The sequence below is a fragment of the Scyliorhinus canicula genome, chromosome 6 (genome assembly GCF_902713615.1).
Source record: "Scyliorhinus canicula chromosome 6, sScyCan1.1, whole genome shotgun sequence".
NCBI lineage: Eukaryota > Metazoa > Chordata > Chondrichthyes > Carcharhiniformes > Scyliorhinidae > Scyliorhinus > Scyliorhinus canicula.
The window spans coordinates 168422840-168450062 of record NC_052151.1 but is presented as its reverse complement, the minus strand read 5'-3'; the positions used below and the strand labels follow the sequence as shown (position 1 = coordinate 168450062).

At 43.0% G+C, this 27223-nt stretch overlaps 1 protein-coding gene across 1 annotated transcript in view; it reads right to left on the bottom strand.

Annotated features, from left to right (window-relative positions):
* LOC119967641 (CUB and sushi domain-containing protein 1-like) overlaps nucleotides 1-27223 on the bottom strand; it is a 2889858-nt gene that overhangs the window by 1574701 nt on the left and 1287934 nt on the right. Inside the window, exon 5 of the mRNA XM_038800434.1 lies at nucleotides 18100-18307. Coding sequence (XP_038656362.1) covers nucleotides 18100-18307 — 208 coding nt within the window. The remainder of the gene's footprint in view (nucleotides 1-18099; nucleotides 18308-27223) is intronic.

Here is a 27223-nt window from a genome sequence, read left to right as displayed (position 1 = left end):
ATAGTGAAGAGGTGACCCTAAGCAGGAGGAAATTTTTAATTGTTGAAGTGGTGGGAAGAAACCAGAGAAAGTGTGAGTAGAGTCATGGTAGGAAGAAATAAACTTGTGGTGCAAAAACAGCTTGGAATGATGAGTCAACCAGGGGAGTGAGGGGAGGAGGTTACAGGGTGTACAGGGTTATGGGACCATAATGGTGTGACCATGGAGGAATATCTCCCAACTAAATAAGATCAATGAGTCTTGGAAACAATAACTTGGTGTGATGGTTTGATGAAGTGACAATTATCTAGAGGTGTTAAAACTATGAAGGGGCAGACCAGAGTAGACAACAAACATGATGAAGGAACCCCAAACAAAGAATTACAGATATAAAGTTCAAAGTAAAAGATTTAGGACAAAGAGCATGGCAAGCCTTTCATATGCAAAGTGCTGGGAAGCGATGGAATGCCCTACTTGAATTCATGATTAAAACAGGAACTATGATGTCCATCTACTTACAAGTAGGATATACATCATGGATTATATACGACTAACAAATCCATATGAGAATACTATCAAAGAATTACTGAAACTGGTCCTATTTTTACAGAAACTGTTTGTAAACAATTTCAGATAGCTTGCTCCGAACCTATCAGTTCTGAGACTCTTGTCATGTGATTATTCTGCATGATTGATAATGCACCAGTAGATGGCAATGTTGCACCAGATTTACTTCACTCTCAGTGGATGTGGGTGGCAATTCATTTGTCAGTAAGAGCTAAGACAAATGTGCATTGTTATAAATATCACACTTTTAGCAGATAAATAACACTTTAAAGCAGACAAGTTCAGGGAGATTTTCTGATCGTACTCGGCAGCGGGATCTTGCCGGAGGTGCACCCCTGTCATGGGTTACCAGTGGTAGGCGATGGGATTCAATGGGAGATTCCATTGACAGTAGCAGAACCAGAAGATCCGGCTGCCGGCCAATGGCGAGTCACCTCCAGCAGCTGAGAAAGGCGCTGTGTGGAGGCCTCTGGATCTCACCCACAGAAACTAATACTTGTTTTCACCATACGTTTAAAACATTTCACCGAATTATGCCAATTTACCTTTATAGTTTCTACACTTTCTTCTTTTCTTCTATATTTAAAATCATACATTAATTTCCAGTTATGCAAATGGATAACCCATTATTTTGGACACTACCTGCAAAAAAAGGATATTAGGATTAATATTTCTATGGAGGATAAATGCCAATATGCATTTGTTGAGCTGAACGGTTTATTTCCATGTTGTGACTTCGATGTTATTTTATATTATGCTGATGGATAAAGGTTTTACTGCATGGCATTCTTGATTCTGTATTTTAATAGCGACACAAAAACCTGTTTGTTTGAAATAGGTAAATTCTTCCGGCCAAAACAGCACATGGAGTATTCAATTAGTTCAACCAACATCCACGAGTAGCCTTAACAGTCAAATCGAGGCCAGGGTTCTCCAATCTGAGTTTGTCACCGTTGCCAGAGAGAACGGCGAATTTAGCACTCGGCCAAAACTCCATTCACTGCAGCAAGACCAGGTAATTCCGGCTCTAATCTGTGAGGATGTTAAGATTGTGCACTGTGATATCAGTAATGGTTACAGTACATGTTTTTATGAGATTATCTTGATTGTTATTTCACTAAAATATTGATCCAGCTATTTTCACTCAGTGATTGCACACTCAGGACTGGGATGTCGGTTGATACTTCACCAAAATATTCAGCTAAAGCTGCATTGTTGGAGATGTTGCGTAGGATTATCTCCTTCAGTGTCAAAAACCATGAGTTGGACCATGTCCTGACATTGCATTCTCGAGTTACAAAAGTTAGAGAACGCCCACGTAAATTTGGTCTCTGGGAGTCGGCGACAGGCTGGAGTGAGTCGAGAGTGCCTCACCCTCATGCAGCCTCTGACTGGTGAGGCGGGCTGATTAGAAGACATACCTCGATTCGCTGGCACATTGCCCTAGTCCTGTACATGGTTGTTAGGCCCCCTGTACTGAACATCTCATCCCCCTTACCCCCACCCATATGCTCCCTCACTGTGCTCCATGCCTCATTATATTCCCCATATTCCTTCTATACTTCCATGCTTCCTTCAGTCACATATATCCCTTCACTGCACCCTTCAGCGGTATCTGTACCCATTCTTCCAGTATACATTATGCACTGAACCAATGAACCATATAATAACTCTGGCAAGTCTTTGAAATTATCCTGAAACTGACAAAATACGCAAACAATCTTGGAAAATCTCCTTTGAGAAAAAAATGCTCCTCTTACAACTTTATAAAAATGTCTATCAAGCACAGACCTTTTTAGTATCCATGAAAAAAGCTTTAGCCCTCTTAACATCTCATCTTATCCGAATAGACAGACAGGTATTAAAAAACCATTTCAAAGGAAAAAAACGTATTACACCTTATAAAGGTGTCAATCAGACAAAGATAGCACTCCCCTTCGCAGTTGTGTAAACATTGCATACATGTCTGAATGAATGCATCAATCATTCTTTGCTTTCTTTGAAATAGTTTTTCAATGCCTCTCAATTCATTTGGACAAGATTTGGAGATGTTTACAACACTACTGTGTCTTGCGGATTGCAGAATTCCAGAAGAACACTGATGCAGGTGCCTATCATTGAGTGTATTTTAGCAGAACGCTGTATGGACTGCTGCTCATGCTTTCTATCAACTTTTCACACCTTCTTTTCTCAACATTACATAAGTCAGGGATTCTACTTTAGCATTTCTGGATGTTACAGGCACCTTCCTATCTTTCAGCAGACTCCATCTTGGGCTACCAGTTGAGTACAGCCATCTTGTTATATCTTCCCTTCTTGATTTCAGCCTCTTCTATAATATGAAAGAGGTCAGATTCATCGTCAAATAGTTGATCAAAGTGATTGGTCATGGCGCAACCAAAGCCTACTTGTAAGTTTCTGGGTAGGATAGAAAATATGTGCCTGAAGCCTTATTGTTTTGTGTGGCCTTCTACCTGCTGATTGGCATTGGTACAGCTGCTCAACCTGACCTTAATATGGTCATTACCAAGTAAGACGGAAGTGTCAATTTGTGTGCCAATGCATTGATCAAGCATATGCATGCAGCAGCAACAATCTCAGCAGTCTGCATGGGAGCTCATCAGTGTACTGCAGAATGAGTTCCTGAGTGCAGAGCAGTCGTGAATTTGACACCCTGGGCATGGATATACACACAAATCTTCCAAATCAGGCCGGAATAATATGTTCTATAAGATTGTTTCATTGATATTAAGAATAGCTGTGCTTTACTGACATTTTTATGTGGTTGTAAAAGAAGCATTTTTTTTCAAACAAAATTTCAAAAGCCGCTTTTGTCAGTTTCAGGAGCATTTCAAAGACTTGTCAGTGTTATCATGTGGCTCATGAGTTCAGTACATGGTGGATACTGAATGGGGTTGTGGAGAATGCCAGGGGAATGGAATGCACATGGGGGGTGGCAGCGGAGGGGGCATGTCAACATAGAGGGGATATGAAGGGGCATGGAGGGGCATGGGAGACATGAGGAGGCATTGACAAGAGCTTTTAAACTTGCCTGTCAAAATGTTCCTGACCCCACAGCTTCCTTTTTCCAAGATTCACAAATGGACTTACCTCATAGGGTTCCTCAGTCTTCAGGAATCCAACCAGTTCCGGTAAAATAGCATGCCGAGGGAAATCTGAATTTCCGGTGTAGCCACCGAAGTTGGCCATTCCCTCAATACAAAATGGAGGAACGCAAAGCTTGCAGGTTAAAATGGACAATGTTTGCAGCACAAGCAGGCTGCAGCAAGCCAATGTGTATTCTGTCTGCTAAGAGAGCAGACAGCACCGAAGCGAACATTCCGCATACTAATGAGGCAATCTCCGGGATAGTTAACATAGCAATGGAACGATCCCAGAGACAATGGTCACAAATAGGGAAGTGATTGCAACAGTGTATGGGAAACCAGACACTCTGGCACCAGCGAGGTTCAAAAACAAAGCACCTGAAGGCCCGCCCAGTAGCCGAGAGACAGCCTCAGTATTGGGGGGATTCAAACAAATCGATTGGGAAGAGACCCAATCGATTCCCAGCAGGTATAGGGGTCCACCCAAAAGGGCACGAAGCCCGAGGACGTATAAAAGACAGGTCCCAAACTTAGTTCGTTCTTCTTAACCAGCCATCCTCTCTGGACCAGCCCCTCGACCAGCTTTTACCAAAGAAGACCTTGACCGAGAAAGAGGAGAGGTTTGGGACAGCAGCCGCCAGCAAGTAAGTGTCTCACAATGATCGCTACCAGAGATAGACACTCCTGACCCCTTTTTAACCCATACCAACCTGAAGTCTGTGGACCAGTGCAGAGCAAGAGGCCTTGTCCCCTGATCCGGCAGTTCCCTTTAAGATAAGTATTGCTTTATTTAGTGGTAGGAATAGTTTAATCATCTTAGCGTGTGCATGGGTAGTATTATAATTGTATTATAATAAACTCATTTGTTTGAACTTACTAATTGGTGTATGGTTTTATTGCTTTGAACTTGACCTTGAAACTTGTGGCGGTATCTTAACGATACCTGGCGACTCCAGAGCTAAGTAACGAAACAGAGCCAAATTGAGTGTTAAGCACACTCACCCAGAACGAGCAACACTGACGGGGATTCAAATAGTGAGTAAAATAAAAGCAAAATACTGAGGGTGCTGGATATCTGAAGTAAAAACAAAAATGCAGGAAGAACTTTTCAAGTTTTTCAAGCATTTTCTATTTTTATTACAATTGCAACCCTGACATCACTGCAAGTGTATCCTGGGTCGCAACCCACTGCATTTGCTGACACTGGAAAAATAGCACGGGACGTGGGCGTAGGTTTGTCAAGCATTGGGAGAGGAAAATCTGCCGCTTTGTCATTCCGAGGAAAGTATTCAAGTCTGACCCAAATGTGATCACTGCTACTGACAGTCAAAATGTTTCTTGGCCAGTGGCCCGGCTTAATCCTACATGGTTCTTTTTTCATGATTCTCCGATTGTAAATTAACCTGTCAACTTGGCCTCACTGCCTTACATTAATCATCCGTTAAAAAAATCTATTTAAATATAGTCTAAATCTGATGTTGACTCATGTTTAAACCATAAACAGTTGCCTCATGCTCAAAATGTCACTTAATTACCAGGTAAACCAACATCCAGGGGTGATAATGTGCTTTTAGCTAAAGTCAGACAATGTTTGTGCGTTTTTCTCCATAGTACCAATTTGTAAAAAGATTGTTGAAGAGAATTTCATATCCAATGTTTCCTAATTCCATTTCGTCAAGGTGGTAACTGTACAATAAACCACTATTACCGCAAACGTTACCAGACAATCTGTGAGTGTTCAGAACAAGACTAATTTATAGGTTCTAGATGGCTAGTTGCAACATACATCAATAGGAATTGGAACAACTGTTCATTGAGTATTTTTTTACAAATTTTAAAGCATGAAAGAAGATAGAGGGTAAAAAGATGAATTGCTATCCGGGATAGACACAGCAAGGTGTTCCATCTTCATTACAGAGGAAGCATTACAGGTGCTTTTATGTTGAATTGAAGGGCGAGTGTATCTTCAAACAGAGACCAGCAAGCTCCATTCACCAGCCTCTCCTATTTACTTTACTATGAGCCTTTGCTGCTGTTGCCTAAAAGTGAGGGAATCCAGCTGTTACTTTTCAAATTGGGTGGCACGGTAGCACAGTGGTTAGCACTGTTGCTTCACCACTCCAGGGTCTCAGATTCGATTCCCCACTGGGTCGCTGTCTGTACTGAGTCTGCATGTTCTCCCTGTGTCTGCATGGGTTTCCTCCGGGTGCTCCAGTTGCCTCCCATAGTCTAAGATGTGCAGGTTAGGTGGGTTGGCCAAGCTAAATTGCCCTTAGTGTTCAAAAGGGTTGGGTGGGGTTACTGGGTTACGGGGATAGGGTGGAGGTGTGGAGCTCTTTCCAAGAGCCGGTGCAGACTAGATGGGCCGAATAGCCTACTTCTGCACTGTAAATTCTATGATTCTATGATTTATGATTGAAGACAGATGTAACACTGGCCTGAGTTTTCTGAGCAGTGGAAATAGTCAACGGATTTCCATTGTGCTCAGAAAGTCCAGATTTCCCAGAAATGTGCAACACAGCGGCCATCAGGGAACTCCACTGGAGTGGAGTAGAATTGTAGGAAGATAGGACACACCCATTTTTTACAACATTAGCTAAAGCCTGCCTTTTGGTAAGTTTAAAGGTCCAGTCTTTGAATGTTAGTGAATGGGTGAATGGGTGAAAGAGTGAATGGGTAGGTGGGTAGGTTGAGGGAGTTAGGTCGGAGGGTGGGTAGAGGGGGTGGGAGGTGGGCGAGATGGGTAGGCAGGTGAGACGGCAGATGTCTGAGGTGATAGGTTGGTACATAGGTGGATAGGTATGTAGGGGATGTGATGGAAAGTTAGGTGGAGTGGTGGGTAGATAAGGAGCAGGTGGCGATGTGGGAGAGGGTATGTGTGGGGGGTGAGGGGCTGTATGGCTGAGGGGGTACGTGTGTATGTGGTTAAAATGGGTAGCTGGGTGAGTAACTGGTCAGGTTGGGGCAGTCAGCTGCTCAGGGGTGCAATTGGGTCATGTTGCGGGGGTCTAGTCAGTTCATGTCAGGACATCGTCGACTGATTGGGGGGTTAATCACGTCCACAGGATAGTCTGGTCGGGTTGAGAGAATAGTTGGGTGGTCAGGGAAGTCGGATCATTGGGCATTCAGGGCAAGTCATCAGCTGATCGAGAAGCAGTCGAGTCAGGGATGAGCCGAGTGTTTGAGGGAAGAGTTGGTTTGGGCCATAGTCGGGTGGTTTTGGGGTTAGTCGGTTGTTTGGATTAGCAATTGTTTGGGGCGTCTTTGGGTCGGGCCTGGCATCAGATGTGGAATTACCCAGGGGTTGACCAAACTGTATAACATTTCTTGGGTAAATATTCAACTAAGTACCAGGACAGGGCAGCTCGGTGGATAGCACTGCTGCCTGACGGCGCCGAGGTCCCAGGTTCGATCACGGCTCTGGGTCACGGTCCGTGTGGAGTTTGCACATTCTCCCCGTGTTTGCGTGGGGTTCGCCCCCACAACCCAAAGGTGTGCAGGCTAGGTGGATTGACCACACTAAATTGCCCCTTCATTGGAAAGAATGAATTGGGTACTCTAAATTTATTTTTAAAAAACAGGAAACTGACCAAAGTCTCCGCTTCTAACTCAAGAGTCAGAGACATTTGTGGAGAATCCTGGGGAACAGGTAAATTGCTGGACAATTCCCACAGAGGTTTACGCAACAGGGTCCCCTTCTTCACCTTCAGTCTATATTGTATCAGAAGGTCCAAACCCTTGCAATCACAACATTACAGCAGTGAAGGTCAGGTTGTTAATCTGTACAGGTGGACTGACAGGAATATAGAACATAGAACATTACAGCACAGTACGGGCCCTTCGGCCCTCGATGTTGCGCCGGCCTGTGAAACCATCTGAAGCCTATCTGACCTACACTATTCCATTTTCATCCATATGTCTATCCAGTGACCACTTAAATGCCCTTAAAGTTTGCGAGTCTACTACTGTTGCAGGCAGGGCGTTCCACACCCCTACTACTCTCTGAGTAAAGAAACTGCCTCTGACATCTGTCCTATATCTACCACCCCTCAATTTAAAGCTATGTCCCCTCGTGTTGGTCATCACCATCTGAGGAAAAAGACTCTCACTGTCCACCCTATCTAACCCTCTGACTATCTTATATGTCTCTATTAAGTCACCTCTCAGCCTTCTCCTCTCTAACGAAAACAACCTCAAGTCCCTGAGCCTTTCCTCGTAAGACCTTCCCTCCATACCAGGCAACATCCTAGTAAATCTCCTCTGAACCCTTTCCAAAGCTTCCACATCCTTCCTATAATGTGGTGACCAGAACTGCATGCAGTACTCCAGGAGCGGCCGCACCAGAGTTATGTACAGCTGCAGCATGACCTTGTGGCTCTGAAACTCAATCCCCCTACTGATAAAGGCTAGCACACCATATGCCTTCTTAACAGCCCTATTAACCTGGGTGGAACTTTCAGGGATTTATGTACCTGGATGCCGAGATCTCTCTGTTCATCTACACTACCAAGAATCTTGCCATTAGCCCAGTACTCTGCATTCCTGTTACTCCTTCCAAAGTGAACCACCTCACACTTTTCCGCATTAAACTCCATCTGCCTCCTCTCAGCCCAGCTCTGCAGCTTATCTATGTCCCTCTGTGTCCTATAACATCCTTCAGCACTATCCACAACTCCACCGACCTTCGTGTCATCTGCAAATTTACTAACCCATCCTTCTACACCCTCTTCCAGGTCATTTATAAAAATGACAAACAGCAGTGGCCCCAAAACAGATCCTTGCGGTACACCACTAGTAACTGAACTCCAGGATGAACATTTGCCATCAACCACCACCCTCTGTCTTCTTTCAGCTAGCCAATTACTGATCCAAACCGCTAAACCACCTTCAATCCCATACTTCCTTATTTTCTGCAATAGCCTACCATGGGGAACCTTATCAAACGCCTTACTGAAATCCATATACACCACATCAACCGCTTTACCCTCATCCACCTGTTTGGTCACCTTCTCAAAAAACTGAATAAGGTTTGTGAGGCATGACCTACCCTTCACAAAACCGTGTTGACTATCGCTAATCAACTTGTTCTTTTCAAGATGATTATAAACCCTATCTCTTATAACCTTTTCCAACATTTTACCCACAACCGAAGTAAGGCTCACAGGTCTATAATTACCAGGGTTGTCTCTACTCCCCTTCTTGAACAAGGGGACAACATTTGCTATCCTCCAGTCTTCCGGCACTATTCCTGTCGACAAAGACGACATAAAGATAAAATGCACATATGCCTCTGACTGCATTCTTCTAAAGTAAATTCTCCTTTAGTCAAGGTTGTGCAAACACCTTGAACAGATAAGTACACCACAATAGAGCCTTAAGAGCCACATCCCGAAAGAAACTGAGAACTTGCATTTAGATTACACCTTTCATGATCAGAGGATATCCCAAAGCACTTTTCAAGTTTAGTCACTGGTTTAATGTGTGGAAGCCTAACAGTCGTTTTATGCTCAATAAAGTCTCACAAAGCACAATGAGATACTAGCCATATGATACTGATGCTGGGTGAGTCATCAAAATTAGCCCGGGCGCCAATAAAACACTCTTCCAATTCGTCAAAAGGTGTCAAGGAATCTTTTACATTCATACAAGGGGGAAAATGGGGACCCAGTTTAATGTTCCATTCCAAAGGCTCCTTCAATACTGCACTGAAGTGTCAACCTGGATTATGAGCTCGAATAAACTTTACACTTAAAAGTTAATGATGCAAAGGCGGTGTGCTACCACTGGGTCAGTTTGAGGTTTAAATTCACAAATCAATGGAAAGAAAAAGCAGGAGAAAAGCAGACTGCAACTCAATGGTCTCACAAAAAGTCAACCCCCCCCATCCATCCCCCTCCGTTAAGTCTTGGGATAACAGCTCCTGGACGACTCCACCTCTTGCTACTTGTTAGTCAGTTTTGTAATGATCTTGCAGCTAGTAGCTAGCCTTCTTGAGCTCGAGTCAAGCTTGGTCTCGGGGAGGCTGAGATGTTCCAAGATTATTTGACTGTCAATGGATCCTAGGGACCAGATCACTATCTGTGTCAGATTTAGTCATCTGAAGCCTGAGCCCAGATCTCCAGACAACTGTTATTATTGGCAAATACTTTCAAAAAATAAATTGACGAATCCTGACCACCAACTGAACCGGAAGTGCTCATCGAAAGGTCTCTGAGCCAAGTCTTCCAAACTGTGCACATGTTTTTTGTAATTGACCAAGATAAGGGTATTCCTCTAAGTGCACTCAAAAGGAGGCATACAAAGACTGTGGTCTGACTCTTGTGCTCCCCTGCCAATGGGTTTGTAGGCGGGGATGAGCGTAAAATTCCTTGGATAGGCTTCCCGCCCACCCAACCTCTTAAGTGCGCAAGGCCTTGGAGAAGCCGCCTGCTCTGACCCCAATTAAAGCCATTTCCCATCCAGCTTCAACTTTAAGCTGGAGGGAACAGTTCCTGGGCAATTCTAAAATTAATCAGATTCAGGTCCTTGGGTGGGAAGTGCGGGGGTGTGGCACCTCCATCAGAAGAGTCCTTTTAATCCAAACCTTAATGTCTGGTAACGCAGGACACCCTCCCCGACCACCCCCTCATCCCCCTGCATCCTAATGCCCAAAATCTCAATTCTTCATTCTCCACATCGCCAGACCTCCCCTGCCTTCTCCGCCCTAAGACCCCCAAAACCCAAGTCTTCCTTAAATTCCAGACTTCGTCTTTGGGCACTGCACACAGTCCCAGTCCAGTCTGCTGCAACTTCTTGTGCTGCAAGGTTTATGAGAACTTCTGACCAATCAGATCTGAGATGGGACTTCCTCCCAAGGGAGGGGACGTCCTAGCCGCAGCAAACTAGCGTGAAATAGTTCTGGGGGAGACAGTACCGGCGGAGATTCTTCTGATGATGGGACGAGAAACTCCGCTATCCTAAAATTCTGGTCTGTAGATTTCTCAGCAACTGGGGTTGGAGACTCAAACATTTGCAAGTTAGGCACCTAGTTCAACCTGATCATGTTGTCTGAGCTCAACATATATCATAGAATTTACAGTGCAGAAGGAGGCCATTCAGCCCATTGTGTGTGCACCGGCTCTTGGAAAGAGCACCCTACCCCCTACCCAAGCTCAACACCTCCACCCTATCCCCATAACTCAGCAACCCCACCCAACACTAAGAGCAATTTTGGACACTAAGGGGAATTTATCATGGCCAATCCACCTAACTTGCACATCTATGGAGCAATATGTCGCAATATCCCCTGTGGAGGAGCAATGCTGGTTTTCCCATCGAGTGAAGACAATTGAAAGAGGGGTCAAGGAAAGGAGAGGGCCAAGGAGATTGGTTCTTGTTACTTCTTTGTGTGGCTAGGATGAGAAACAGGAATGCTCCACAGAGCCCCATAAGGGGACATTTTGGCTTCCCTTCCTCCAGGGTTTGCAGCTTAGTGATCTCCGATCCCATTCACCCAAAGTCAAAATTCTCTCTCCACACAATTTAACCAGCAGCCATTTTGATTCTGTCCTGGGGCCTCCTGCATTGCCTGCCTGCTGGACAGCTGTCACTTTGTACCATTTTGAGACCCAGACATTAAAACCGGTCAGGGGGCTTTTGGACCCATGTCAGCATCAGTCCACCCCTGCCACCCCCTGCAGGTTACAGATCCAGGTGAGAGTTGGGCATTCAACCTCCCTCTGCAGGGACACCCAAAATGTCGAGAAAGTGCCTTTAGTTTCTCAGTCGGAAGCATCTAGCAGTCCATTCTGGGAACCGATTTAGCTTTTCGCCACACAGAACAAATAAAACTTTCACTGCTGTTTCTTCTCATTAATAGCAGGCCATTATTACCGACATCGCAGGTTATACATTTGAACAATATTGCGATAGTTATTTTGGCAGTGATCAGGGTCAGAGCAACATTAGGTTTCAGGAAATGATTCAGTTTTTGAACTAGAAATTTCAAATAGTTTTCAAGGAGAATATAATTTTTAAAGATGCTTATATGGCACCCTAGTCCTTCATTTGTTCTTCAAAAGCCTCGTAGACCTGACACCTGACAAAGTGGAATTCCTCACACAGCCCATATTGGCCGGTGTAACAGTTATATAACTAATTCCCACGAGTCTGTTAGAAATCTTTCAAACAGTTAGCTATCTAAAGAAATCCACTATTTCATCTTAAGCGATAAAACAACATCAAAATAGTATTATTCTAGACTCCTCCAGGTTTTCCTCTGATGGAATGTCCATAAAACCATCCACTCAAATCTTATATCTTGTCAGTTTTCATTTAAACTGCCTGACATTGCTACAAATCAGTTTATTTAACACACCCAAAGCAAAGTGGTGCAGCAACAAATCAGAGATTAATCCAATACAGCGCTTCAGAAATCACCATGTATAGCCGAAGCTTTGTAAAAGTGTTTTTATTCAAAAGAAGCAGAAAATCTGAGCTGTGTTTTGTCATTTCATTAAAGCTATTGACTTGAGGTAAAATATTCCAAGGACCTGAAGTAATCACATGGCAGGAGTTCAGGTAGATAACGGGCGGGATTCACCGCAATCGGCGAATTGGTCCAACGTGGGTGCCAAGAACGGCGCAAACCACTCCGGCGTCGGGCCAACCGGAAGTTGCGGAATTCGCTGCACTTTTGGGGCTAGGCCAGCGCCGGAGGGGTTGGCGTCAATCGGCGCCGAAGGGACTGCACGAGTTAGTGTATGCGCAGAATCGCCGGCGTGGTTTAGCGCATGCGTAGACCAGCCTGCGTATTCTGGCGCATGCACGGCGGGGTGCCTTCTCGGTGCTGGACATGGCGGAGCCCTACAGGGGCTGGCGCGGAAGGAAGGAGTGCCCCCATGGCACAGGCCCGCCCGCAGATCAGTGAGGCCCGATCACGGGCCAGGTCACAATGCCCCCCCCTCCCGCCCGGGGCCAGACCCCCCCGCGACCCCCCGAGGACCGCACCAGCCGGCCTAACAGCCAGGTCCCGCCATGTGGGACCATGTCCAATCCACACCGGCAGGACTGGCCAGAAACCGATCCCCCCGGGGATTCTCCGAACTGGCGGGCAGTCGGAGAACCCTGCCTAACATTTTCAAAGTAGGGTCAGGTTGAATTTGATGGCTCGACCCCATGCCTCAGCTGTGTCGCTCTCTCGACACTAATTTGAAACTTAAGTGTCTTAATTGGCCAGTCACCCAATTAGAGGGGCTGAGCACATTCAGAAGGTGGGAGTTGCCTGCCTGGCACAAGCCACAAGGGCAAACGGTAGCCATTTTCAGAGGGTGGGGCGGGGGGGGGGGGGCACTGCTACTTTACCAAAGAGAGCAGGCAGCTCCTTGGAGGGCAGTGTTGACACAGATGAAATGGCTCATGGAGCATAAATGAAGGCCAAGGACTCTTAGCGACGATGCAGGTAGTTACTTCAGAAAGCAGTTAAACACTAAGACAAAAATCTTTAGTTGATAAAGCAACAAACCTAATCGCTGAACACTAACATGCACAAAATCATCCAGGTTTACCAAAACATAGTTTAAAAATTCAATTCTGCTCTGGATAGACCCCCATAACAAGCTCCTTAAGGGTTTAAGGGGCCATTCATTGCCAGGAAGCAGGTTTCTCAATCCCTCCCCTCAACAGCCTTTTTGAAAATTCCAAATTATCCCACAAGTGTGGGGATTCTGACATGACCTTTGGAACTGTGATTTTGAAATCGTGCCCACAATAAATCCTGACCAATTGAAAATACACACAATGCATGTCATAGCTATTTGGATTCCGCAATGCCTATGAAAGCCATGACAGAGTGGCAAAAGTGGCAAAGTGAAAAGCGGTCAGGCAGTACTATTTTCACCTTGCTGCCATTTAATGAACAGAATGATAGAGGGGGGAAAAGTAAATAGAAAAATGTCCATTCACATCCTGTTGTTAGCCATCCATTCCAACTTGCAGCTGGACTGCAAACGGGCAGGGCTTCATGAAAACATGCAACACCTTTCTAGAGTCCCGTGTGTTTTGAGTTTTAATAACTTCCAGTCATCTCCCGAGGAAGTCTTGTGGTACAGAGGGTAGCATCACTCTCTGAGCCAGAGGCACCAAGTTGAGTCCCACCCCAGAAGTTGATGGCCAAGGATGGTGTGTTCATAACATGTTCAAACAGGTTGAGTGTGCCAACCTGCAAATCCTTCCAACATGCCATTGGCTGGCAGTAAGAGCGGAAGACACACTTGGTCAGCCACGCTTGATGTGGAGTGGCGCCCTTCAAGCTATCTGCTCTTGGCCACAGACAATCAACTTGTTCCTGTAATTATTAGCCATGGAAACAGACAAATGTCTGCCTCAGTGCACCATTGGGTGTGGGAGGAGAATTGGGATGGAATTAATCTCCCTACTGTTGAAACCTCTTGCTGCCCTTTCACTCTCAATGCTTCTATCTTTCCCATTTATGACGCTGCCACAAGTTCATGCGGATTGGCTGCTCTGGTGGATTTCACTGCCTCCCGACCAGTGAGTTTCCTGTAGGCAGCGTGATTCCTGCTGGCAGCTTGCCTCCTGCATTTAAATGCACATGATCATGAAAACAGTTCAAACCTCTCCACCGACACTATCTGGAGGGCAAAAGAGTTTCCACCTTCTGCCCACTTGATGTACATCATTATTGAAAGTCTGCTTTTGGGGTTGGCCAGTTATTGGAAGAGACAAATTCCCTGGGACTGTGACAAAGCATTGACATGACAGATAACCTCAGAAATCAGGATTAGGCTATCTCTTGATGTGGCCCCTTCTCCAGTTTAAGCAAACCTGAACTTTTGATCTTGCTGTGCATTATGCTGTATGAAATGTATAGTTTATAATATTTCTGGACAGGATTCTGGCAAATGTGAGGCATAAAGGTGAGCACAATCGTGAAACTATTGGCTGTCACACAGGATGAATTCAGTTAGTAACAATGAGGTGACAAATTCAGTTTCAACCGACTGTTGTTAGACAAGGAGTCAACAGTTAGCGGTTTACATAATTAAATACAATGTTCAAATGGATTGCTTTCATTGACAGTTTTAGAATTGTTGCCAACAAAGTAATGAATTAATTGATCAGTTTGGTTGTAAACTACAAAACATTTTGAAGCTCATCTAAATTGAAGATGTATTGCTAAAGAATTGTTACAGTTTGAAAAAAATAATGACAATTACAAAATAAAAGGGTGTGCCTTTCTTAGCACCGAATATTAAATCTCCAGTATTAGCCTGAGTGGAGGATTAGCTCAGCTCTCGACTTTCCTATAGCCAACCATTACAATCGATCAATGGTGCCTCTATTTGGCTTCCTTTCCCTCTCCATTATGATAGCACTCCCGTTAGGTGGCAATCTATTTGATTGCCATCTATAAACTTCACACAAAGTGCAAATGGGGCCAGATTACCTGCCCTGAATCACTATGTAACAGAGGCAGGTAAGTAAATAACGCAGCGCTGGAGGCTTGGATGTTGGTCAGCTCCCTTCCCAACTCTGACACTTTCCCTGGGAATAAGGAAAGTGCGGTGAAGGGGGTGGGTGAGGGGGCTTTCAAAGAGTGGGAAAACAAAGTTTTTTGCTTTGTTAACTGGGCGGCTTGAGGTCTTTAGGGAACTCGTTATGAGCTCATATTCGGACCTCCTGATATTATCATTGGGGAGGGCAGCCTTCAGAAGCTTACTGAAGAACACCAGTTTCAACCTGGAAAAAACAGGGGTGACAGTTGCATTTCATGTAATGTAGGAAAGGTGTGGACAAAAAGAAACCATTATGCAGTAATCAATTATACTAATCAATCTTTTCCTACTCTCTCCTGGGCCTGGGCATTCCATTTGCTCTGGCCAATTTGAAGATGAAGTTCCTTTCAATTAGTTAATACTATGCAAGGTGGGAGCCACAGCAATAACTGTCATTTCAGGCCAAAACACAGCCCACTTCCCTGGTGTTCTGTGACCATTTCCATACTACACTGACCACTAACTAGGTAGACCCATCTCATGAGCCATTATCATGCCAACCCCATGAAATTTGTACTTCATGGCATGTTGTAGATGGAGACCGGCTCGTGACTTTGTATCAAACCGTCTCCTAATTCCTGCCTCCAACAGGAAAACTCGCTCCTTTGAGTCTGCACAACACTTCAGGTGACTTGGATATCACGCCACCATGACACATCAAGCCTAGAAGCTACCTTAAAAAAATCACCTTGGAGAAAGTCATATACCTCACTCATTCCATCACAAAACAGCATGTGGCACATGAGAAGGTGCTTTAAGAAATGTAACAAAACCAAATAGAGATATTTTAAGAGCCATCGAGTTAAGAGCCATCGAGTTAAGAGTTTCATGAACAAGTCACACTCAGAAGTATCCTGTCAATGCTTAATTAACTCTCCCAGAAGTTTAACCATCATCACGTCAAAGCAAATCAACTTTAATCACTGTGATTCACTATCGGGTAAACCAGGTGGATTCACAAGTTAACATGGTGAGATGCTAACCATAGGGGAATTTAATGGTCACCCTGTATTTGAAAGTGTAGGTGGGGCACATAAAATAAAATGGCGTTTCCTTTGTGCTGTCTCTCGTATTACGGTGGACAGGTAAGGTGTTAGGCAGCCCGCCCACCCTTAGGTCTATTGAGACCCTTTAGCTGCCAATGAAAGAGCATTTCGGAACTCATTCTGCCTCCTCTGCCATTTTCCTTTGGGTAGGGAAGATGGTCAGCCCACACTTTCATTAGTTGAGTTGAAAATGCGGGAAACCAGATGGTGAGGTGGTATTCCCTTGGAGAGTACCCTTGTACCCATTCATGGCTTCCCCAACCCAACAAGATGCCCCCCCCTCCCCCAACGCCCCAGCTTAGTGCCTCTCCCACCACACCCCAGCCTCTAAATCCCAATCCCCAGGTCCCTTCTCCTTTCAAATAAAGTCCCTGGTTCTAACTTGAAGTCTGGCATCCCTCTCTTCTTCTCAGGACTCTATTGTAATGAGCTATTACTGGCACTACTCAGCTGCTGGCTAATCGGATTGGCTGGTGCTATCAAGAACTGGACTTCCAATGCCTAACAAACGAAGATCCTACTCTCACTTTATTCGGGCTACCCCCTTTCGACTGGGGGAGGGGAGGGACTGCACCACCACCACCTTTCCTTAAAATACACCCCATTATTTCAAGTAACAGTGTCAACATTGCCACTTTACTGAATATCTGCAGGAAGAATAAGACCAATATTTTTTCCTTTACTGAAAATATTCAAGCAATATCATTCACCCCTCAAGAATATAGTGAAAACAACAATCAGAGAATGAAGCGCTGCTTAGGTGATCAATGTCTGAAAATATCTCTTCGACTGACCTTTAGAAGATTAGCTGAACATTATTACATCATTAATTTTCCAATTACTCTTATTAATATTTGGATTTGTGGTAACATGGAAAATTGAAATCTGCATTATTGACCCTAAGCCTCCCTTCAATCTCTCGTAATAACATTTCAAGATCTGGTTACAAACAAACATTAATTTTACTCAGCAACTAAATCCATCTCTGACCATTACAAGTATTGTCATACAAGAAAAGGCATGGATCCCATTTCAGATTTATCTAATGCTAGCAATCCAGCTTTCGGGCAGCTTAATTGTTACGACGATTTATGGCCGAAACCACAGAGATAACAAATCAAAAACTTAGCTTTAGTCCAAACATTCAGATGATGTTGCAGCAGAGTTTGTGGCAAGTGCCATTTCTGCTGTTACAGTCTCAGAATTTAAGAGTTTGGAAGAGAGGTCTTTAATCAACTTGGCTTTGGCAAGGTGGATATTGCAGTGTGACAACAGTCAATTCTTCAAAGCAAACAACTGATTTTCAGCCAACAGGTTCCTGTCCCTCACCAGAGGCAACAGGGAGAGATCAACGTTTCATGACAAAATCTGAAATTTCAAGCCAAATAGCCTAAAGATCCCACAGTTTACCAGTGGCATCTATTGCAACGTTAATTTGCCAGAGTACCGAAGAAAGGTGGTCGCTGTTTTTGTAATATTAAACAGTAACAACATGACAAAATTAAGAATTCAACATCAACCAGATCAACCAGCAGGATTGAGATCACAGTAACAACAAATAAAAGGATCAATTTGGTGAGCTCTCGCGTCCACTTTTCCAAGTATAATTGGTGAATAATTAACAAACCAACAGCACATTATTGCTGGGATTTTTTTTTAAAATGCACGCATCCAAATTAATTCTGTCTGCAAACTTCAATGGGTGTTCAAAATCGTTTGCATTTCATGCTGATGAAAATATTTGAAGTAAGCTCCTGAAATAACACCACCAGGAAGCTACGTGCTTTCTTTTTTTTAAGAATTTACTTGACAGTTTTGGAAAAAGAAAAGACACACTGCACTTGCCATATTGTCGGTGCTTCAGTCCCACTGATTTCGAGGATGTCGTATCCATCTTCAAGTTGAAAATCGGAGAAGATGAGTGCAATGGTATCACCAGGCTCTGCCAGGATCGTCCATGTGCAGTCAGCATTATTGCTGTATTCTGACGGAAAATGTGGACTGGAAATCACACCGCTGGTACCTCGCAATGTTCCGCCACAAGCACCTTCAGCTATAAGAGTAGGGGAGCAACAGGAAAAAACAGATGAGGCACCGAGTTTCCAAGGGAAAACATCATTCACGAATCACATTTTCTACTGGTGCTTAAACTATTTATTTAATCACTGGCAACATTGGAGGTGTTTAATGGCCTTGTCGAGTCCGACTTGGTGATGTTGAAACTCGCGAGGGACCGAGGCCAAATAAAAACAAAGTGCCGTTAAATAGCAGTGTCCTTCTAGGTACTGCAGGCTCTGAGATCCAACCCGCTAAACGCAGCCAAAATGAGACTCTGTTTCTGTCCCATTAAATCGCGTCCATTTTCTCAAAAAAACAAAATAAAGTTGCTATATGATTAAAAATTCTGTGTACAATCACAGAACTCTGAAATAAAGTCAAGGACGCAGCTATTTTATGTCTTACAATTATCAAAGAAAACATTCATGAAAATACACAGGCCACTGAAATGTAGAAATGCAACATCGGTAATATGAAATTCCTGAGTCTAACAATCATACAGAGGCTTGCATTTTCTTCTGAGATTGACTAAATGCAAATAAATTGACATTTGAATTGGAGTAAAATTACAGAAAATTCAGCAGTAACAAAGTAATACAACTGGTTTCTAGTCAAGTGTAAACAATTCCCTTTATTTCGTTAACAAAGAATACTTGTCAAGGTTAGTGAGTATTATATATTCTGAACCGCCATTTAGTCTGTCTCTGTGAGTTGCACATTTTTCAAACACAATAGTAATGAATAGATTGCTGATCATCATTATTTGGTTTCCCCCTTTGTTTTACTTGTGCGCTGTGATTTTGAAGGAGGTAGGAAGGTGACTAAATGCTGAGTAAAGAAGAGTGACAGTTCCAGGCAATTTACACACAGTGAGATCCCACGAACAGCAATGAAGCAATGAGCAGATATTTTGTGTTGGTGATGTTCATTGCGGATTATATAGGACACTGAAGAGAAGTCCCCATCTGCTCTTTGAATAATGCCAAGGGACCTTTCGCATTCACAGAAAGGGTAAAATCAGTTCAGCATCTCTGTTGAAATAAACTGCATATCTGACAGTTTGTCATTCCCTCAGCACTGCACTGAGGGGTGAGCTGAGATGAAGTGTTCAAGTCTCTGGAAAACACTTTTTAATCAAAATTTACTGCAAAAAAAACATTGAGACTATTGACATTCACAAACATGGGAGGAGTGAGATTGGTGTGGTAGTTAAACCCCCAAGATTGAGGATGGCTTGGAGTCAAGCAAAAGTTTTAAAATCCACAAACATGGCTCCACGCTGCTCCAACCTGGCTACTGTCCATTTTAATAGAGGGGTTTCACAGTCCACTCCTTGTCCCAATGTCTACACCACACTTGCAATGTCTGACAGCTCCTCGTCTGCATTGTCTGATACTAAGGTCTGCCCTGAACCCCCGAGTGTCCGACTTTGTAGAAACAAGCACAATACATGTAAATATCTACAAAGGAGGGAGAAACACATCACAAATATCCAGAAGAACTGAGCGAGTGAGAAGATTTGGCTTATGTTTGCAACTGCTTCACTCGCACATGGGGTGGACCTGAGATTGCCAGCATCATAGCTTTTTTCTTTACCCTTTCATGGGATGTGGGCATTGCTGGCAAGGTCAGCATTTGCTGCCCATCCCTAACTGCCCTTGAACTGGGTGGTATGCCAGCCATTCCAGAAGGAAGTTAAGAGTCAACCACATTACCGTGGATCATATGTAGGCCAGACCAGGAAAGGATGGTAGATTTCCTTCCCTAAAGTGAATCAGGTGGTTTTTTACACCAGCCAATGACAGTTTAATGGGGCAGGATTTGCCGGCCCCGACAGCAATGGGCATTTGAAGCCGATGGGATAGGAAAATTTGGAAAGTTGTTAAAGTCAACAGGTCTCCAGAGTTTTCCGTCCTCGCCATGACTGTGCCCACCGGTTCTTTAGTACTGCGACCAAAAGTGATGTCACATAGCTCCTCCTGATCTTCTTCTGCCCTGCAGGTATTCTATTCTATAATTCCATGACAAACACACACATCTGGACACCAGATATGTTTGCCTGATGCCTTGAGTTCATGAAGAGCTTCCAACCTTCCAACAGTGGAAGTTAGCAAAGGTCAAGTAGCAATAGTACTTCATATTTTACAAACATAATTGAATTGCTTTAGGAAGTAACCAGAGAGGACCATCTACTGGATGCAGTGCACTTGCATTTTAGGAAAATCCCACACAGCTCTGATGCAAGGCAATTGAAAGAAGATAAGGAGGAGCTATGTGATATCATTTTTGGTTGCAGTACTAAAGGGCTGAGTAAAAGGAGTGCGAAGGCTGCAGTTGGATGAGCAAAAGGGGAAGGCTGGCTGCTATAGCATTCAGGAAAATGGTATGCACGGTAGCAGTTAGCCTGTCCCCTGTCATTTCAGATAACTAGGTGGACAGCTAATCAAAACAGACAAAATGGCCCCATCAGGATCGGATGGAACAGGACAAAGAGACAAGGGGCGGGATTCCGATCAATCCCAGCCGGTCAATGGGGTTTCCCATTGTGGGCAGCCCCATGGCCTTGGGAAATTCCCGGGCTGCTGGCCCAATGGAGAATCCCGATAACAGAGAATCCAGCCCAATGTTTATATAGGCTAAGTGGATTGGATCCTCAGCATTGGGAATGAAATTCAGGTGGGGAATAATGAAGAGCAAATCAACACCTAACTGCACACAGAAGTGTAAAAACTAAACTGGGGAAGAACTCTAAAAGTAACAATGTAATTAGAAAAGGATGCTTTATGCGTTCAATACTAACTAATGACACATCAGCCATGGTAAGCATGTACTACTGGTGGATAAAAATTGGCTCATGCAAACCATATTATACTTACTGATGCTTTTTGCCAAAGAGTATTACAGATGCATAAACATAGTTACTGATATATAGATCCAAAGCAAGTGAGATTAAATAAATTGTACTGACACTGTGAAAGTAATTTTTGGTACAGATCTATAATTATTGAACCACAGCAAACATAAGCTTGGCACAGTATGCTGCCTTCATGCGTGAGGTTTTGTGGCAGAAAGAGAGCAATTCACTTGCTTTTCTTAGACCTGTTTTAGACGAACCAGAAATCAATAATTCTGTATCATGTCCTGCACTGAACGCTAATTATGTTGCATAGATTCAGTACATTTATTTATGTATATGCAATGCAATAAGTTTCAATTAGGTAGGCATGTAAAATGTGCACAGTAGCAGATAGCTCGATACATGTCTTCATTTCCTTGGCAGAGTTCAGACACCTCAGCATAAAGATATCATTAGCCATGAACATTTCCTGTAATATTCTTTTGAGCGCGTGGTTGATTTCTATGAGTTCCCGACCCTTGCATGTTTTTTTTCTTCCATGGCCGTGTGAGGCAATTTAAAGGGGATGGCTTGAATATAGTTTCCTTCTTTAAACTAACTAGCAGTCATGTGACTCTGTTCCTCCATGTTCTAAAAAACTAATAAAAAGTTGCAATCTTTTGAGCCAAGGTTCAATTGATCTTCCCGTTCAGTTATAACACCAACTTGGATTGTAACAATAGATAATTGGTTAACAGACAGAAAACAAGGAGCGAGCACAAATGGGGCTCTTTTAGTGGGTTTGTCGCTCACCACAGTGAATGGTGGCGTGCTAAAGGGATCATTGCTGGGGCCTCAACTATTTACAATCTATATTAATGAGTTAGATGAAGAGGCAGAGAGTAATGTGTCTTTTGCTAATGATACCAAACCAGGTGGCATGGTATACTGTTGGGAGGAGAGAGAGAAGCTGCAAAGAGAGATGGATAGGTTAGGTGAGTGGAGAACATGATGCAGATGGACTCTAATATAAAGAAATGTGAAGTTATTCACTTTGGTCATAAGGATAAAAATGCAAAATTGTTTTGAAAAGGTGAGAAACTTTGAAATGTTGATGTTCAAAGACACTTAAATGTCCTGATACAAGGAACACAAAGTTAGCATGTAGGTACAGCAAGCAATTAGGAAGGTAAATGGCATGTTGGCGTTTATTGCAAGCAGATTGGAGTGTAAGAATGTAGATCTTGCTCCAATTGTACAAGATTTTGGTGAGACTGCATCTTAAGGAGTGTGTGCAATATTGGTCTCCACAATGAAGGAAGAACAAACTTGCATTGGAGATGTACAGCGAGTAGTCATGAACTTGGTCCCCGTGATGAGGAGGTTGTCTTATGATGAGAGACTGAGTAATTTGGGTTTATATTCTCTGGAGTTTGAACAATGAGAAGTGATCTCATTGAAACTCACAAAATTCTGAAGCGGCTTGATAGGATATACATTGAGAGATTGTTTCCATTGGTCGGGGAATCTAAAACCAACAACCAAATCTCATGACAAGGAGCTAATCATCTGGGATTGAGATTGGGAGATCTTTCTTCACTCAAAAGTTTATGGATCTCTGAAATTCACTACCCTCCCTCAAGGGTTATGGATATTCCATCATTGAGTACATTTAGGGCTGGGATAGACAGACCTTTGGTCTCTCATGGAATAAAGGGCTGGGTGAGTGGGCGGGAAAATGGTACTGAAGCTCAAGATCAGATATGGTCCTATTGAATGGTTGAGGAGGCTCAATGGGATGTGTGGTCTACTCCTGCACCCCATTTCTTATATTCTTACGGAAGCAATGTCAGATGCATGTGTGAGATATTTTCCTATGATGTAATAGTCAACAGCTCTATCTGGTCGGTAATCTTAATATTTTATTTTTTTTTAAAACAGTATACAAGAGAAAGCTTCACATTATTGTATTAGGCGGCACGGTGGCACAGTAGTTAGCACTGCTGCCTCACAGTTCTAGGGATCAAGGTTTGTTTCCGGCCTCAAGTGACTGTGTGGAATTTGCACTTTCTCCCAGCGTCTACGTGGGTTTCCTGCGGGTGCTCCGGTTTACTCCCACACTCCAAAGATGTTCAGGTTAGATGAATTGGCCATGCTAAATTGCCCCTTAGTTTACAAGTGGTTAGGCGGGGTTACTGGGTTACAGTGATAGGGTGGAGGTGTGGGCTTAGATAGGGTGCTCTTTCCAAGTGCCGGTGCAGACTTGATGGGTCAAATGGCCTTCTTCTGCACTGTAGGGATTCTAGGATTCTATGATAACTTTGCATATCACCACCGAAAACAGAATCAGGACTATAGTTATAATAAATCACATACTGCCTTCTGCTCAAAGACATTCTTTCTTTGGACTCTGAAATAATATAATTAACTCCTTCTCCTTCAGTAATGGGCTTTGTGTAGCCTTGCTATTTTCACTTTTGTTGCTACATTTGCTTCATTCTGTGACCACTTCTTTCGTGTACTCTGCAACCACTTTTCACAGTCTTACCTTGTTCTTTTTTTAAATCATGCTGTCCACCGACATCCACCCCCACAGATTTTGAGTCTCTGATGATAGCTTCATGATTACTATTACTGAGACTAGCTTTCAATTCCAGATTTGCTTTCACTTAAGTGAATATAAATTCCACCAGCTGCCATGGTGAGATTTGAACTGTGTCCCCAGAACATTAGCCTCAGCATCTGGATTATTAGTCCAGTGACATTACCATTACACCACTATCTCCCCCAGGCAATTAATAAAATTACTTTGAGCTATTTTTCTGGATAAAATATTTAGGATTTATTGCATTGAGTTAAGGGGAGAATGTCATTGCTCGTAACTTAGGAAGCGATACTTTTTCTAACAAGATGAATTCACTGGTGTGATTTCAGGAACTATAAGAATTCTACAAAATAGATATGCTTAATAGTCATATGTCTGGAAAGACGATACATTAATACCTGAAATCTATGTCAACTGAGACTTAGATGTCGGGGGGGGGGGGGCGGGGGGGGCTGCGGGGGGTGACTGTTTTGATGCTGTGTCTGATTTCCACATGTTAAAGCTTACCAAAGAGACAGGCTTGATTGTTAATCACAAACTTTAGAAGTAAATGAAAAAATTAAACTGAGACACTTTCAATGCTTAAAAATGGCCACATTCCTCTTGCTGGTCATGATGAAACGGTCATCGAGTTAACTTGTTTGCTCCCTCAACAGATGCTGTCTGACCTGCTGAATATTTAAAACATTTTCCCATTTTACTGCAGATTTCGGGCATCTAGAGCACCTTTCGGGCGATAGATCATGGAAGACTGAACTCTTGGAATTTGGTTTTGTTATGGCATTTACATAACTTTGCTAAGAATTCCATGAATATGAACATTTATATTTCATTGAACAAGAAAAAAAATGTTTCTCGAGTTAAGAACAAGGACTGGCAAGCAAATAGGATAGTATGGTGACTTGAAAGACACTTCAGATGTTGGCACCTCTGAAGTCTCAGTAAGAGGAATTGAACAACGTGTTATTGGTTTGCCATGGATCTCTGTTCATGAAGATAAATAGGTATACTGATCATTGCAGGTATGGGTTGAAATTTTGTTTGTTAAGCAGCTGTCACTTAAGATAGTTGACCACCTAGGTGCCATCTAATCTATCAGGTGCAAGTAAAACTTCCCATGGCACAATTTTGAACAAGAGCCATGGAGTTGGGTCTGATTTTCTGAACAATATTTATCCCTGAACCAACTTCACTGCAACCAATGATCTGTTCAATACCACATTGTTGTTTGTGGAGCTTGCTGTATGCCAACTAGCTGTCATGGTTCTTCCAGGAAAATAGTGATTACACCACAAATATACTTCATTGGTCATAAAGCTCTTCATGATGTCCTGAGGTTGTAAAAGGTGCTAAGCAAATGGAAGTCTTTATTTTTTAACATTAATTGCAAGTTACTGCCATGCGGTCAATGCATGAAGGAATTTTTTTTTAAATCCTATTCTTGAGAGTGCACTTTGCTGATAAAAGGCCATTAACAACCCCCAAAAGTTTTTTGGTTGGCATTTAACATTTAAACATATACATGATAACAAAGCACTTTTGCCGCAGAACTAATTTGAGTGAAAAATTTAAAACTCATTAAGTTGTCCATGGTGAGTAGTAACATTCATATTTAGGCTTCAAACAAATAATTAAAATTGCTTCAGTGAATGCAGAAATATCAGATGGGGAGTTGCTTGTGGGTGTATCTTTTCATCTTTAGATTATTTTCCTGTTTTTAATTTTCTCTTTAATTTCTTTAAGCCAGCACAAGAACTATTGAGATAAAATAAAAGTTCCAAGCAATAGCGATTAATCATTCACACTGGCATGTTTGTATTCCTCCAGTCAGAGAGCGAACCAATACATAGCTGATAGAAAATATGCAACTCAGCAGGGAACCTTTACATAATTTCAGAGTGAAAGGCACAGAGTATTGTCTTATTGCTGAGGCAAATTTGCATATCCACTTTGTTACCTGATACCCTACCACCAGTTCCTGCTTAATTCTTTTATTTTCACTGTAGTAGTCAGTGCCATTGAAACATTATGCCATATTGGTTCAAGAACAAACCAGGTTTTCATCATTGAGTACATTTAGGGCTGGGATAGACAGACCTTTGGTCTCTCATGAAATTAAGGGCTGGGTTAGTCAGATTCAGATTTTCGGATGACTGACTGCAAAGTCTGCAAGTTGCCGCATCTTTCCACAGCAAAGAGGCCCGAGCAATTTTGAGCACCTGACCTAATTTAAATTTGGCAGGTAAACTGTAAGGCACCAACTAGACATTTCTAAATAGCTCACCCAAATGAGGCCTTAAGATTAGACCAGGAGAGGCTTCATCAAGGTATGTTCTGGGGATGCCACAATAAAGGATAGTGGAGGTAATGAGATAGCAGTGTCGACTATTTCTGCAGGTCCCAAAGAAGTAATCCTGGATTAGTTAACAAGTCTCGCCTGAAAAGGATACTTCAGTGGCCACCAATGTAAAATAAAAGGTGCATTCTGCTGTGGAGCCAAGAAACTGCTCAAGCCGCAAGTCCAGTGTGGGAATTTTTCCTTAAAGATATTCATGTAACAATTTCAAAATCTATAGCAGCCAGTGAGAAGCAACACTGGAAACCTTCGTAGTGTGAATGTATCCTAATGCTTGGCTAGTTGTATTATTTTTAATTATCTGATTATTTTTGAAGCTGATCATCAACCTACGTTGGTAGTTTCTGACTTAACATCTTGCAAACAAAATATATGAACATCTGAATTGCTGTTGTTAATAAGAGGGCAATTCTGTTACATTCACTCTCTAGCACAATGCCTCAGTTAGGTCAGAGGATTGTACCAGTAGTTAAGATGAATGCAATAGTTGCTTAACCTTGTTAAATGTTTCTGTGGCGCTTTCCAGAACCATCTCTGGTGTTTCTTCAATAACATGTGTAAAAGGGCTAATAGTGTTGACAGATTTGGACCACCCCCAGGAATGATTTAAGCTCCAAGATGTTCCAAGGCTCCTGTGCCTCTTTTATTGCCCTTACTTTGTAAAGATGTAAGGCAAACATGTATACTGATATCATCCTTTATGGGTGTTAACAGTCACATATCCTCTGGAAGCATTATCCAACTCCAACTGCTGATATGCATGACCCATATCCAATTTCGTATATGAATATCCTCCTGCCAGTCTTGCATATAAATCCTCTACCTTCAGGGTAGGACATCTGCCCAGTTTTTTCTGTTTGGTTTACTGGTGATTTATCGTCCCCACAGATGCTGACTGCCTTATCTGTCTTTCAGCAAAAGGTACGATGGAGACTGCCCATTCAGCAAACTGGACTGGTTGGATAATGTTCAGTTCTTCAAACCTGTCTAGCTTGGACTCCAGCAATGCATAGAGCACAGATCTAGCCATGAAAAAATATGGGGTGGCTTCTGGGTTGAGAAGAATTTTTGCCTTTAACCCTTTGATGCTTCCCAGTTCATCCCGAAAAATGTC